Source organism: Mauremys mutica, chromosome 5 (assembly GCF_020497125.1).
Source record: "Mauremys mutica isolate MM-2020 ecotype Southern chromosome 5, ASM2049712v1, whole genome shotgun sequence".
Lineage (NCBI taxonomy): Eukaryota > Metazoa > Chordata > Testudines > Geoemydidae > Mauremys > Mauremys mutica.
The window spans coordinates 56305592-56320640 of record NC_059076.1 but is presented as its reverse complement, the minus strand read 5'-3'; the positions used below and the strand labels follow the sequence as shown (position 1 = coordinate 56320640).

The 15049-nt window shown below is 41.8% G+C and overlaps 1 protein-coding gene across 1 annotated transcript in view; it reads left to right on the top strand.

Moving 5' to 3' along the window:
- Positions 1 to 537: 537 nt before the first annotated feature.
- TBC1D9 (TBC1 domain family member 9) overlaps positions 538 to 15049 on the top strand; it is a 77053-nt gene continuing 62541 nt past the window's right edge. The window contains exon 1 of the mRNA XM_045019598.1: positions 538 to 1412. Within this exon, the coding sequence (XP_044875533.1) occupies positions 1286 to 1412 (127 nt within the window). The 5' untranslated portion in view covers positions 538 to 1285. The remainder of the gene's footprint in view (positions 1413 to 15049) is intronic.

Sequence of the window (15049 nt, the reverse complement as noted above, 5' to 3'; positions counted from 1 at the left end):
CGGCTGCTGGGTGCAATGACAGGTGCGCCGCGTGACTGGCGCTTGGGCTTGCAGGAAGCAAGACACGCCCATAATAGAATGTTGGGCTCGTCGCTGCTGCGGCCGCTCCGCCCACTTAGAACCTTGACGCACCTTCTGCGGCCAGAGACGCCGCTGCGCCGGGGCAGAGAGGGGGCGCGCGGGCGGGCGGCAGGCAGGTGCCGGGGGAGGCGCCGTGCCCGTTCTTCCCGCAGGAGCGTCCGGGCGCGCGCAGCGCGCGAGGGGCGGTTCGGGGCGGCGGGGGCCCATTTAACCCTGCGAGTAGCTCCTCGCGCGCCTGTCTCTGGCGCCTGCTCCGGAGCGTTAGTGCAGCCCGCGGGGGGGGGGGAGGAGGGGTAGTGCTGCTCTGCGGAGCTCTGCCCAGGGCACCTCTGGGTGCCTGTGCGCTGTGCGTGCTCGGCTGGGGCGCTCGCCCTGTCACCTGCCTACTCGCGCAGGAACGAGTACGCCGCTTGTGGGTGGCAGTGCAGTTAATGTATGAGCAGGGTGGGTTGGAGCGGGCGCTGCGTGTCCCCTAAGGGATCGGCGGAGGTCTGAGCGCTCCCCGCAGCTAGAACACTGAGCGTGCCGGGGGCTGTTTCAGCCGCCCTACCTCTGACGGGCTCTCTCGGGAGTCTTGTGCAGCCCGGTCCAGGCTTATTGGCTGGCGCGCCCCGTGTATGTTGTGAGACTCGGGGTGTGCCCGGGGGATTAGACTAGCAGCTGTGGTGCTGTGCCCGCTGGGTGCGAGTCTGCTCCGAGCCTGTGCTTTTATCGCAGGTGGGGAGGGCGCCCGCCACTTCTGCAATCGGAGCCTTCTCGGGGCGCTGCTGCCCGCGAGGGTGCCTGGTAGATGGCGCAGGCAGGGCTGGGCGAGGGGAGGCAGCACGGCTGGGCTCCGCGGCCGCTGGTGCTGATGTCACTGCTGTGCTCATCGCTGCGTTGCTGATCCTGCCGCCGCCTCTCGCCGCTGCCGCTGCCGCCTTTGCTCTAGGACTGTAACAGCGCTGATCGGGAGCGGCCGGCCGGGCTCCGGTGGGTGGGCAGGCGGTGGGGGGTCACAGAGAGGCCGCTGCTTCCTTTCCATCCCGTGGCTGGCTCGCTCGCTCGCTCGCTCTGTCTGGGGCTTTGTTGTCTCTCAGCTGGGTCGGACGGCGCGTTAATGTGAGCTGCGTTTCGCCAGCATCCTCCTGGCCCCACCGCTCCGTGAATGATTTAAACCTTCAAACCCAGCCAGAGCAAGCTGCCCTTTGTCTCCGCCGGGAGCATGTGGGTGAACCCCGGGGAGGTGCTGCTGGCAAACGCCCTGTGGGTCACGGAGAGGGCCAACCCTTACTTCATCCTGCAGAGGAGAAAGGGGCATGGAGGAGATGGAGGCGGCGGAGGACTGGCTGGTAAGGGAGAAGAGGGCTCCTCTTTATAGCCACACACTGCATTTCAAGCCTACTTTGCCTTTAGCTGATTTGGCCCAATCTTCATTTTTTTGAGCTCAGCATCTGGCACTTTGGTGTAATAATGACTATTTAGAACAGAAGCGTGCCCCACCTAGGCAATGCGTCCATCTGACACAGGTAACAGGGAAAATCCTGACTGTCTTTTCTATCATGCAGTGCCCCTGACTACAGCTACACCAGATCCCCTCCTGTCTTCTGTTTGGCTTTATCATCGCTTATTTAATCGCAGGGGCCATATATCCAATGCTGCTGCTGTTAGGTTATTGTTTAGTGAATGATTTGTCAGAGGATAATCATTTCCCACACCAGTAACAATAAGACAGTAGCGGGTGTCAAAGGAGAGAGGGTGAATTCAGGTGAGGGGAGCTGTGTGAATTAAAATAATGGTATGCGGGGGGGGAAATGTAATCATCAGGTTTTGTGATTAGGGGGCTATAACTATTTTTCACCACATTCCCAAGAGTTCTTATTTCTCTGCCAGGGAAAATGTTATTCCAGTGGAGTCATTGAGGGTTACTACTTGACAGTTAGCAGAGTGCTGTAGTATTAGGATAGTATTAAAATAATTTGTCTTTATTTGTAAATACTGTAAAGGTTTCCCTAGTACTTCACAATATCTGTAATTGTATAAGATTAGCTAGAAAACAAAATAATAGTCTTTGATCTCTTGATACATTCACGTGCAATTTGCAAACATTCTTGTATTTTGATGAGCTTGCTTTTCTATTAGTACATATTCATCTAAAAAAACCTAGTCATATACACATATCTGGCAGTAAGGGAGCGGTTTTGCTTTTGAATCTCTACTGTATGTCCCTTCTGGGATGTCCTAGATAACGTATGTGTTTTCAAAAGTAACTTTTCATTCATATTATGATTATATGAGTTCTCTAAATATTTAGTATATTTTGGCCAGTATAAATTACCATCAGCACTGAAAGCTTTACATTACTGGGATCATCTCACCCTGACAGTATTTATTTAAATGTTATGTAACATATACCTTTAATATTTGGATTCAACACTGCCCTACCTATGGGGGTGTGTGTGTGTGTGTGTGTGTGTATGTATATATATATATATATATATATATGCCGTGAAAATTGACTTTTTCTAGATTAAAAAATACATGAATTGAGAATGTAGAACTCAACTCAATTTTATTACCAGCTGTTCTTCCTGAATCAATACAAAACTCTGAATAAGTGAAACTTAAAAGAATAAGGTTTTTTGTGTGTGTGTGTTTGTTTGTTTGCTTAATCCATGTATGCTGAAACAAAATTTCTCTAAACTAGTCAAAATGCATATTGTGGAGTGCTTGCATTTTTGGTGCTAGGCTCTATGTAGCTTTATTAGAGAATTCCATTTTTATTTGGGCCTGGTATGTTGTCCTTGCTTGAAAATAATTTACAATCTAACAAGTGCCTTTGCATGGTGATTTTCCAATTGTAGTGACAATCTCAGGGATATTTGTTCATTCTTCACCCATCAGCATTGTATGTTGATGAACCTACTCATAGGTGCTGGAACTAGGGTGCTGATGGAGGTCTGGGAGGTGCTGCCTCACTCCCTGGCTTGAAGTGGTTTCTATCATATACAGGGTTTTACAGTTTGGTTCAATGGCTCTCAGCACCCCCACTATACAAAGTGTTATAGCAACCCTGAAACTACCTATTTTCTTCATAAAGAGTGGCTGGAATACTGCTTCTCCCTGGCCAGGGTAAGTTATCGGCAGTCACTCCATATTGGCTGCTGGTATTTCCTTTCATGGAAATGAGCGACAAATCCATCTTAAATGACTCTCTCCCCTCAGAAGTCTGCTACTCGTAAACTTGCCAAAGAATTCATCACATATTCTAATCCCCTGGATTGCATGATTGCTTCTTATGATTCTTTCCATTATCCTAATAATGTACAGTAACTCCTCACTTAACATTGTAGTTGTGTTCCTGAAAAATGCAACTTTAAGCAAAATGATGTTAAGTGAATCCAATTTCCCCATAAGAATTAGTGTAAATGAGGGGGTTAGGTTCCAGGGAAATTTTTTTCACCAGACAAAAGACAGATATATATTCACATACATGCGCACGCGCACACACAGTATAAGTTTTAAACAAACAATTTAATACTGGTACACAGTGATTGTGAAGCTTGGTTGAGGTGGAGGAGTCAGAGGGTGGGATATTTTCCTTACTGCTAAATGATGAACTAGCAATTGGCTGAGCCCTCAAGGGTTGGAGTTTTGATTCTTGAGATGTATGCCATTAAGTGGACCATGTGAACTCCAGTGTATATAATAAACAGTATGTAGTGCATATTGTCCTATGACAAACTGTTCTATATAGTCCCATATATTTGTTGTAAACTGCTGTTCATGTATGTTTGTATATGCACCCTGCTTTGAATTGCACTTCACCTGGGAATGTGGTAATGGTAATAAATAACTAAATCTTTCCTTTACTGCTAGCAGTTTTTCACACATGAAATATTATTCTCTCTAGGCTTTTGATTTTTTTTTTTTTGTTTAGCAAGAAATGTTTTTGTAGCCTTTTCCATGAGGAGATATGGATACTGCTTGCTGATAGGATCGTACCTAAACAAATATGCATAGTATATAGAAATAGCCTTCATAAAATCATTAGTATTAGTGATAATGCCCACAATTTTCAATCAGGAACAAGATCCCAGTGTGACAGGTGTTGTATATCCACTCAGGAAGATGACAGTCTTTACTCCAACGAATTTATAGTATAATTTAGTGTTTGCAATCTAGAACCCATCAGGGGGAAATGAAACTTTTCTAGTGTATGTATCTTGAGCGAACTCTTGGCACCACTTCACTTTGTCATATACTTGGGTAAACCTGACTGAAATACTCTAAAAAATGTGCATTTTAGAGACCTAAGTGCCCCCTATCTAGAGTATAAAACTACTGAAACTACCTGAAGAAAAGCTCTGTGTAAGCTCGAAAGCTTGTGTCTCTCTCCAACAGAAGTTACTCCAGTAAAAAAAATATCACCTCGCCCATCTTGTCTCCACTGAAACTTTACACAGTCAACAGGGAGACGTATCTTGACAAATTGATCCCATTTGGGATGGTCCCTTAGAAATCCTGGAAATTGTGACTATAGTACTGTACTCTCAGAGCAGTTATCTGTTCCTGTTTAAAGAAACATGCAAGTGGAATTAGCAGGATGATACTGCTTAAAGAAATATTTTCTTTCATTCATAATTCTGTTTGCAGTGACACAATACTGAAATTAGGTTGGTTAGATTATCTATTTACATGCCCTAAAATATAGTCCATCAGTGGATACAGCATCATGTATCAGTCTTTAAAATTTGAGGTGATCCCTGGGGGAAAATAAATCATTCATACTTAGACAACTGAAAATATCGTGTATATAAGGTTTTCACCATGGTAGAGTTATCAGCATGCTTTGCGCTAAAAAGGAGACTCAGTTTATCTCAGAAATGTGTCCTAAAGGAAAAACAAAAAATGTTTGCATCTTCTTGTGATGACTTCTGCTGACCTGTTTCCCCCAGTACTGGCACACGAGGAAGTTTTGCCTCAGGTTTTAAAATGGCAACTGTCTTGCAAACTAGTTAGAAGAACAACTTGTTACCACAAGAAAGTTTCACCAGTATAACTAAAGGTGTGAATGTTAACTGTATGCAAACCCCTGCTTGATACTGATATTTTGGTATGAGTGGCTTATTTTGGTTTAGCTTGGTACTTGTATTGTAAGTTCTTTAGGACAGGGATCACATTTTTTGTTATATGTTAGCAAAGAGTGTGCTTACATTGCAGTTAAACACCCAAGGCTGGCCTGGATCAGCTGACTCGGGCTCATGGGGCTTGGCCTAAGGGGCTGTGTAATTGCCGTGTGGACTTTGCAGTCTGGCTCCAGCTCGAGTCCAAATGTCTACACTGCAATTAAACAGCTCCTTAGGCCAAGCCCCGCAAGCCTGAGTCAGCTGACCTGGGTCAGACATGGGTTTTTAACTGCGGTGTAGATATACCCTTAGAGCCTGGGCTCCAGCCCATGTCCAAGTGTCTGCACTGCAATATTATAGCTCCACAGCCCAAACCCCACAAGCCTAAGTCAGCTGACCCAGGCCAGCTGCAGGTCTTGTGCTGCAGTGTAGGCATATCCACAGGGACTAGAACAGTGGGCCATGGTCAAGGACTGGGGCTCTTGCGAGCTACCACAATACAAATAATAAATAACTAGCTTAAGCTGATTATTTTGGTTTAGTTCAAATTGCTCTTATGCACTCATATACTAAAATCAGAGTGCCCACATAGCTTTTTGTACCAGTGTAACTATATTGGTTTAAAAATCAGTTTACGTTATACCACTGCAATGTTCTTTTGCAGGCAAGCCCTAATAGAAGATATGAGTTGTTGGGATTTTTTATTTCAATAAGAGGGTAAAAAATGGACATGGCTTTTGGCAAATTGGGTTTTAATAGCCACTCTGTAAACTCACCCTTTATCTTGAATCACTTCATTAATTTTTCAGGATAAAACTTAAAGCTTATTTTTGTGGTTTAAAAAAAATTGGTGTTTGATTAACATGTCACTTTTTGCATTAGGCTTGCAAGCTGTTCCTGTATATCTTATGAAGTATCTGACCGTCAGACATGGAGTTTGATCTTCTCTCTGTTTATCAATATGGCAAATACCTTTATTGTATTATCTTCCTCCATGGTTGTAGGGATCTCCCATATCCCTATGACATCTTCTGTTTTGCCACACTTCAGATTTCCATTCCTCTCCCAATCCATTCCTCTCCCAGTTCTCTTGACCTAAGAGATCTTTGGCCAGAGCTAGTTGGATACAAATTGGCTGTGGTTGGGCAACACAAAGTGCTCCTTACCTGTGAGGGTCAAGTGTCTGTATGGGATTTTCACCCTTGGGCAGTGAGAGATTGAGATGAAGTAGAACTTGGATCTTCCCCATGGTGACACAGAGCTCAGTCCTTGATATAATATTCCTGTAGATTTTTGTTGTTGTTTTTTTTCTTTCTTAAAATGTAGTGCTTAATTTTTAACACAACAAATAGATTAAAGAGAAGTCTCTGGATATCAGCTTTCTTCTATAGCAAAGCTTGTCAGATTTATTTTGGAGAGAATATCATAGGGAAATAGTATTGTGCACTTCTAATTGGTAATGAAAACAAACACACTTGTATAAAGTGCACAGAAAGTCAGGGGTTGTGGTTTCTATGACTGATTTGTGTAAACAAAAAGAGAAGCATATTCCTTTTGCTAAAGATGTGGTAGCTTGATATGAAATGTGGTTGCTTTTTGTTTGTTTGTTTTTTAAAGTGACCACTTGTTAAAGTGTGTTTGGATACCTAGGCAAGTAGCAGATTTTGTGTCTATTTTCAAGAGTCATGTCTGTGGTATGAATTGTTTTGTAAATGAAGTATTTATGCTAGCAGCTGGATCACCATGTATGAAAGCGCTCATTGAAAGCTGTGAAGTATTACTGTAAGTCCAGAAAATGATGCCAAAGATCTTTCTAGTACTTAATTGGTAGACATCAGATGGCTGATTTGCTGGTGTAACGTTGTCTGTTCTCACCAAATATTTCTTTGTGGTGGGGAATGAGGATTGTCGCTGTTACATTGGAAAGGAGGAATGGAAAGAGACTGGTTGACTGGTTCTTGTTGGTGAATGCCAAGTTAAGTGACATGAAATTAAAGTGTCATTTTGTTACCCTGCACAGTACCATTATGTGGTACTGTTGATGTTATGCCAAGACATTGTTACCCCAAGTTTGGAGAAGGAATACAGTTTCCTCCCAAGTACAGCTAAAGGATTTCTTGTGGTTGAGGAAAGCATTGTTTACAAACCTTTATTTGTAGATACTTAAAACTTTTTTGAAAAATCACCCTTTAGTCCAACTTGTCACCTCACTCTATGAAAGGTGTTTCATTCTTTTGCAGATTTTGCACTTGCTTTTTTCATTCCTGTTTAGTACAGACTGCTAGGAACTCAGTAGGTACATAGTTTTCAATGAAGAACACATGCTTTATGTAACTTGAAATGAAATAATACAATTACAATTTGTGCAAATAACATTGCATATATGTAGGTCACCATTTATTTTCTTGAGGCATATGAGTGTCTTTAAGTATTGGAACTTTGATTTTAATCAGCTGTGACCTTTCACACACCCAGACTAATATTCCCTCTTCTGCCCTATTCTGTCTTCACTCCCTCCACCCAATCCCTCCCCACTTCTTATTTAAAAGGGAAAAAAAAACTTAGCAAGTCTGTTTGTTTGGTTTTCTTCTGGGAGCCATATACTTCTAATGTATCATTCATGACTTAATGTCTCCATCAGAGTCTGTTAAATGGAGATACTTGGGGGCTCAGTGGAAAGACCACTAGACCTTCTTACACCCTTTTGATATAACGAAAAACTACCAGGGTCTCTGCAAATCTGACCCAGTGGGAAAATTGATTCTTAACCCCAAATATGGCGATCAATTAGACCCTGAGCATGGGGGCAAGACCCACCAGGTAAATACCTGAGAGAGAATTCTCTGTAGTAATTCAGAGCTCTCCCCATCTAATGTGTGCATACACATTCTGGGTTTGTCTACACTGGGGAAACAAGTGGTATTTTAAAATATTAACATTTTTATACATTTTAAAATGTTACTTAACACCTAGCATTGACAAAGACAATGAGCAGGGGGTTGGACTAGATGACCTCCTGAGGTCCCTTCCAACCCTGAGATTCTATGATATACATAAATTCAGTTTTGTCTTCCTCAGTTTGCAGCCAGACGTCTCCAGTGCTGCTTAGTAGTAGTTTTGCCAAACAGCAGCAGAGTGAAAATAATTAGACTTAGGTCTGTTTCATTTTTGATATTTAGAAGCCTGTAGTCATCAAATAAACTGTTGAGACATGTCAATTTCATATTTCACTGCTTGGGGAAAAAGGTATGAACAGCGTCAGAGGCAGGCACTGAAAGTATTCACATGGGTAGAAGACTTAAAAACAGAAGGTTGAGGGGGGGATTAGATCTTGTCTACATTAGAAAATATGTTGTGTTGTGTGTGAGGGGGTTTGTTTTTGTATAATCTAAGGTAAATCTGTATAACCCCCATGTGAACTCTTTTATTCTGATATTGATATATTTTTTTGGCTTAGTTGATGTTGCTTGGGAAGGGATTCAAGCTAAATGTATAATTACTGGTAAAATGTTCCCTTCTAGGCAAACCATTAGGCCTTGTCTACAGTGCCACTTCACAGCGCTGCAACTTCCTCGCTCGGGGTGTGAAAAAGTGCTGCAAGTTTCAGCGCTGTAGAATGGCAATGTAGACAGTGCACCAGCGCTGGTAGCTACTCCCCTTGTGGAGGTGGGAGAGCTCTCGCCCAACGCTGGTGCTGCGACTACACAGCCACGTTAAGCTCTGCCATGGCAGCGCTTTAACGTTGCTAGTGAAGACATAGGTATTGCTAATCTAAGGGTTTCTTCCTCTATAAGGGATTGTCTACACTGCCCCAGGGTTTGGACTATGGGGTGTGAATAGCCCTGTGCACCAAAGTGCACCTGTGGATGCTGCAGGTGCGAACTGAAAGATTCCTTGTTCCCATTAACATAGTCCTCTTCAAACAGAATCTTCATATCTATCAGTTACCTAGCCAGTTGCTGAGACACTTCCTTTCCAAGCAGAATGTGAGAATGGGACCCTGGTAGAAAGTCCAGCACCTTCCTTGCTTCTCAAAAGTTGAAGGTGGCAGGGGCTGGGTTTCTCCACAGGATGTTGCTTTTAAACCACTCTGTTGGCACTATTTGTCAGACTAGAATGTTCGGTTTTCCAGCTAGTAGAAGTTTAATTAACTTTCTGAGAATGGCATCAATTTATTAATCTAGTGCAGTGGCTCTCAACCTTTCCAGACTACTGTACGCCTTTCAGGAGTTTGATTTGTCTTGTGTATCCCCAAGTACCACCTCACTTTAAAACTACTTGCTTACAAAATCAGACATAAACATACAAAAGTGTCACAGCACGCTGTTACTGAAAAATTGCCTACTTTCTCATTGTTACCATATAATTATAAAATAAATCAATTGGAATATAAATATTGTACTTACATTTCAGTGAATGTATACAGAGCAGTATAACAAGTCATTGTATGACATTTTAGTTTGTATTTACTTTGCTAGTGCTTTTGTTGTAGCCTGTTGTAAAACTAGGCAAATATCTAGATGAGTTGATGTACCCCCTGCAAGACCTCTGCATGGACCCAGGGATACATGTACCCTTGGTTGAGAACCACTGACCTAGTGTCATTAATGAAGTCCCTAGAACTACTCACATGAGTAAGGCAAATAAGATTTGATTCATAATATTAACTGTGGAGTTTTGAGTGTTGTTTACACTGGCCTTTGACAGGTATGTCATTGGACCTCTTCCTGTAATAAAAATAAATGAGTGAGCGGATTACCTAATCAACCACGAGGACTGCCTTGCAAAAGTAGGGGAAAATAATTATTCATTGTAGTGACTAAGGAAAATAAAATTACCTTCACATACTGAACATCTTGGCTATTTTGTTTTTGTTGTTGTTGTGAGTCACTATTTTTATAACCTAGCTAATGACATCCAAGCTTTAGGACAACTCTTTTCACAACCTATTACAGCTGTACAAAATTTAATTCTTAGGGCCAGGTCATGGTGTAAATCAGCATAGCTTCATCAAAGATTGCCTCTAGGGGTGACAAAGTAGTTAATTCTACAGACCTACATGATCCTTAGCCTCTTTGGTAGAGCTTTCTACATCTTTAGCAACTGCACTGGGAGTGTGACAGATAGGGCTATTGCAGGAAATTGCCCTGAAAAGTCTTACTTAAACGTAATTCAGTATCATTGGAGTCCATTGAATTGAATACAAAGGTAATGTATTATTTTGAGCACTGGAAGTGTGAACTTCAAAGGACTATATTGAATAATGGGTCAGACAAGAATGGACTTGGAAAAACAGTGTGAAGTGGTTTGCTGGTAAAATCTCTAGGGGGAGGAGAATGCAAAGTCCCACCTCCAGTTATACAGGTACCCAGCCTTTTGAAGCTGTGCCCTGAGGAGGGGCCCCTTTTCTGCTGATTATCTGTTCCTGGAATCTGAAGATCAAAGGCCAAAGCTGTATAAAGGCCAAAGGCTTGTCTACACTGGCAGTTTACAGCGCTGCAACTTTCTCGCTCAGAGTTATGAAAAAACACCCCCCTGAGCGCAGCAAGTTTTGGCGCTGTAAAGCGCCAGTGTAGACAGTGCACCAGCGCTGGTAGCTGTGCCCCTTGTGGAGGTGGGTTTTTTAGAGCACTGGGAGAGCTCTCGCCCAGCACTTTGCCTTGACCACACAAGCCATGTTAAAGCACTGCCAGTGTAGACTAGCCCTAACTCATTCCTGAGGGATGCTTGTACTGAGATAAAGCTGTTATGAACTTGTCACCACAGAATAACCCCTTTGTGGGGTTTGATGTATTGTTCGCTGACCAGAGCCCTTGTTGGAGTTGGGTGGGTGATCACTGGTAGTCTTATTAACATGCATGTAGGTTTTTTTACTGTTTTTAATGTTTTCTCTCTAATGCTTTCAGCTTAATAAATGTGCTTGCTTAGAGCTATTTGGTAACTTGAAATTGTGGGTAATTACACTGCTTATAGTCTCTGAAGAGAAAGCAAAACACTGAAGTTGGCCTGTCTAGGCATTCTGGTTCACTGCTACAGTGAAGGCATGGAACTGTGCAGCCTGAAAAAACCCAATCAGAGGGAGCAAGATGTGAATCTCTGCCCAAGAGAGGTGATGGCTGGGAGGGGGGCAGAAAACTAAAAGTGGGTGCCCTTGCTGGACCATGGAGGGGGAAATACAGGTGCAGTTGTCCTGAACTTTGACAGGCTCTTTAATGATTACTGTTTACAGAAGTCCCCATTATGGGCTCACGATGTATAGTGGAAAGGGAAGGGGACCATCAACACACTTCATGTATTGGGAGGCCATTGAATCATACGTCTTTTATTTGGTGTTTAAAACATCACACTGAAAAGTAATATGAATGTTTTGAAAAATTACTAATAAGTGACCTGATTTTTGCATGCTCTCCTAGGGCCAGTTTGGGACACTTCCTCTCCCTCCTCAGTCATAGAAGCGAGTGGTTCTGTGAGTAGGTCTGCTGAAGTCAATGGGTAGCTGCTCACCAATGTGACGGGGGGGAGCGTCACAATCTGACTAAATCTTTGTTCTGTTGGAATTTAGTTGATACAACATGTAGTGCTGGACTTGCTCTTACGTCTTAAAGATTTACATGCTAAACTGCAATAGAAAAAAATAAATCTCTGACTGAAGATGACCTGAGGATTGTACACTGTGGTTATAATTCTTCATAGAGTTACTGTCTTTTTTTTTAATAATATAATTGATAGAAATTTTTAAAATAAATACTAAGAGAAAAATGTGAGATTTTGGTAGGCCACGTGTAAAATTATGTGAATTAAGAAGAGCTCTGCATAGTCCTGAAGTGATTCCTCTGCAGGCGTAACTGTGGCAGTTGATTGTGGTGGCTCAGCAAAGGCCGTAGTGAACATATTTGCTGAGAAATCAGTCATGGCAGATCGGTATGTCTTCAGTAAGAGTCAGTTTTTCTTAGTGCAGGTTGCCTATTACACTGAATGTTGTGGGAGTAATGGATCATTGGGATTGAATGGAAAATTCCAAAAAATCACTAAGTTAAAACTTTCAAGTTGAACTGGAAGTTTCACAGTCTGCTGTTGTCCTCAGCTTTTTTGACAAATAGCTTGTGTAATAGGCAGCTGTTGCTGTATCGTTCAATGACTTTAAGGTTGAAGGGTTACTGTACTTCATCACCCAGGTGACAGGGTCTAACCTGTTTTAGATGACAACAAAAAAAAGTTGCTGTATAGTCCAAGTCCCTGATCTTGCAATCAGACCTTCCTTCTACCCCACATGAAGCCCTCTTTGTCTAAGGGGCTCTGTGCAAGTACAAGTGTCCGCTCATATGGATGTGGTTGCTCTCAATGGGGTGGGAGCCAGAAGATTGTGTGTGCCCATGTGCATCTTCAAATATAAAGTTTTCATAAAACCAAACAAATGGAGGATGACTCCATAGGACTGTATTAAAAACTTGCCTAGATGGAATATAATTGTTTACTCATGGGAAATTTAAATATGCTTTCAGTTAAAACACCAATTGCTGCACCGAAATCTGCAGAAGCTATTTTTATTGAAAACTGTAATTACTGAATATACTTAAAGAAAATAACAAAATGGGGAGTAGAAACATTGTCCATGGCAAACATTCAAAGACGACTGTGGCATGTTGTCAAGAGCATAAAGTAAACTGAAAAAAGAGAAACGTGTTTTTCCTCTAGTAACTTTCATGTGTAGTTATTTTAGAAGTTACTTTTAACAATAGTAGGTTAAAATACTCAGGAGAGAGAGTGTGTGGTTTTATATGTTTGTTTGGAAGTTGATAATATCCTGTACTGCTAAGTAGGGCTCTGACCCACAAGTAGCTCCAGGCAGACTGACAACTACAACCAACGGGGTTGCATGCAAGTGCAGTCTGCCTACGCAGAGTAATTTGCAGAATCTGTGTAGTATTTCAGGCTCTGATCCTGTAAACACCTATCTCCAATTGGATTACTTCTGTGCATTAAACTACTTACCTGAATGAGTGCTTGCGGGATCAGGGCCCTCATTTTAATTACTATGGGGCTGATCCTAAAAACCCCTACTCACTTGAATAATTCTTGCTCACAACAAGAACTAGTCATATGAATAAGGTCTAATAGGTTTTTAGTACTGTGAAACTTGAAATCTTTTTATTTTGTTGTAAGGTTGCTATTAACATACAACATTCTGAAATACTGTAGAAAAGTCCAAACAGTAGTCATGTTTGTCCATAATTTTTCACGGATCTAAAAATGGCTGTGTAATTCAAGGGTTAACTCATGCTAGAGGATGTAACCATGATTTGGGTAATACATTATTTTGGGTAAATGGTGAATTAAGAAGTATATTTTTAAATTATTTTTTTTCAATTACATCTTTTCGTTTGATCTCTCATATATTCATTGCTAATATGTAGCAGAATGTACTTGCTCTGTCATGAGTTAATAAACTGGGAGATGGTTAAAATAGACTTTGTATTAATTGTTATTAAAAAAAAGAATCACTTCTGTTCCAAGGCTCCTCAGAGAGAGAATCAATTTAAACAGCTATTATTTCATTCTGCTTGCATCACCTGCCTGCACAAAAAAAACTGACTTATGGTGTAAACTGGAGCAGTTCCTTAAGGACAGCCTTCAAGGGTATTTGTAAGATTTGAATAGGCAATATTAATTGGCTTCATAACATATGAATAAACACGTTTTAAAAAACAAATTTCTAAGCAACATTTCTTGCTATCAAAATACTGTGTTCAGTTTTATAAATAAAGTAAATCAGAGCCATAAAATACCTGTAAAGAGTGAAGATATGGAAAAGAAGAGATTCACTGAAATCATCTGGGTTTTTGTGGAGTGTTATGAATATTCCTTCCCCTAGCCTCACCAGCAGTAGCATCTCTGCAATCTGTTTCTCCAGTTAAAAAGGATTGGACACCCGTACACCATAACTTTTATTCTCCTTCCCCCAATCTCAACAGCTCAGTGAGAATGAGTTAGGGAGGGGGATATTTTCCTGACTTGACACCGCTGAGCAGGCCAATGGGTTTGTGCTGCCTCCAGTGTCCTCAGCTCTCTGTCCTAGTTTTCTGCAGTGACATACTTGCAGAGGTAGTGGCAGAATCCTCAGGACCACAGTCATATCATATCAATTTTGGAAGTGCAGCAGGAAAGAAATTGAGAAATTTTTAATTGCATGAAGGTGGGAATTTGCAGCCCAAATCAGGAGTTTTGATGGTGCTGCTTATCACTGTGAGAGCGCACATGGCCTACAAATAATTTATTTGGCTGTTGCCCCATGACTTCCATTTGTAATACTGTCTGCAAATGCATGGAGTTGCAAAGCATGAAGAAGCTTGAGTGTAACTCTTGCAACACATTTAATGCAAATACAGAGCAAAAACTCCTTTGCAGTTCACTTTTGTGGAAAATGTTGCCCTATACCCCAGTCCAGTAAAACACTTAAACACATGCTTACCTTTTAAAGTTGTAAGGGACTACGCATATGCCTAAAACTAAGCATGTGCTTAAGTGCTTTACCGGATCAGGGCCTTGTAGTGGCAAAATTGTTTAGTGTAGATGAGTTGCAAGATAATGCACATTTTAAAGGAACAATTTTAAATTATTCTTGCCCATTGGTTTTTGAATGGAGTCAAAACTTATCTAGGAGTATTTGTAGAATGTTTGGGGAAGCCATCTAGTCAACAAACAGTAGTTGTCAAAAAGTCAGATCAGAGGTTAGACTTAAGGTGTGTCTGTCATAGGTCTTCTCCCCCACTTGGAGCTGTTGGGTTCCAAGATGGGGACCTGCATGGACTCCTCTAAACTAAAATCCTAGTTTAGATCTGGTTCTCGCTGCCACCAGTCAG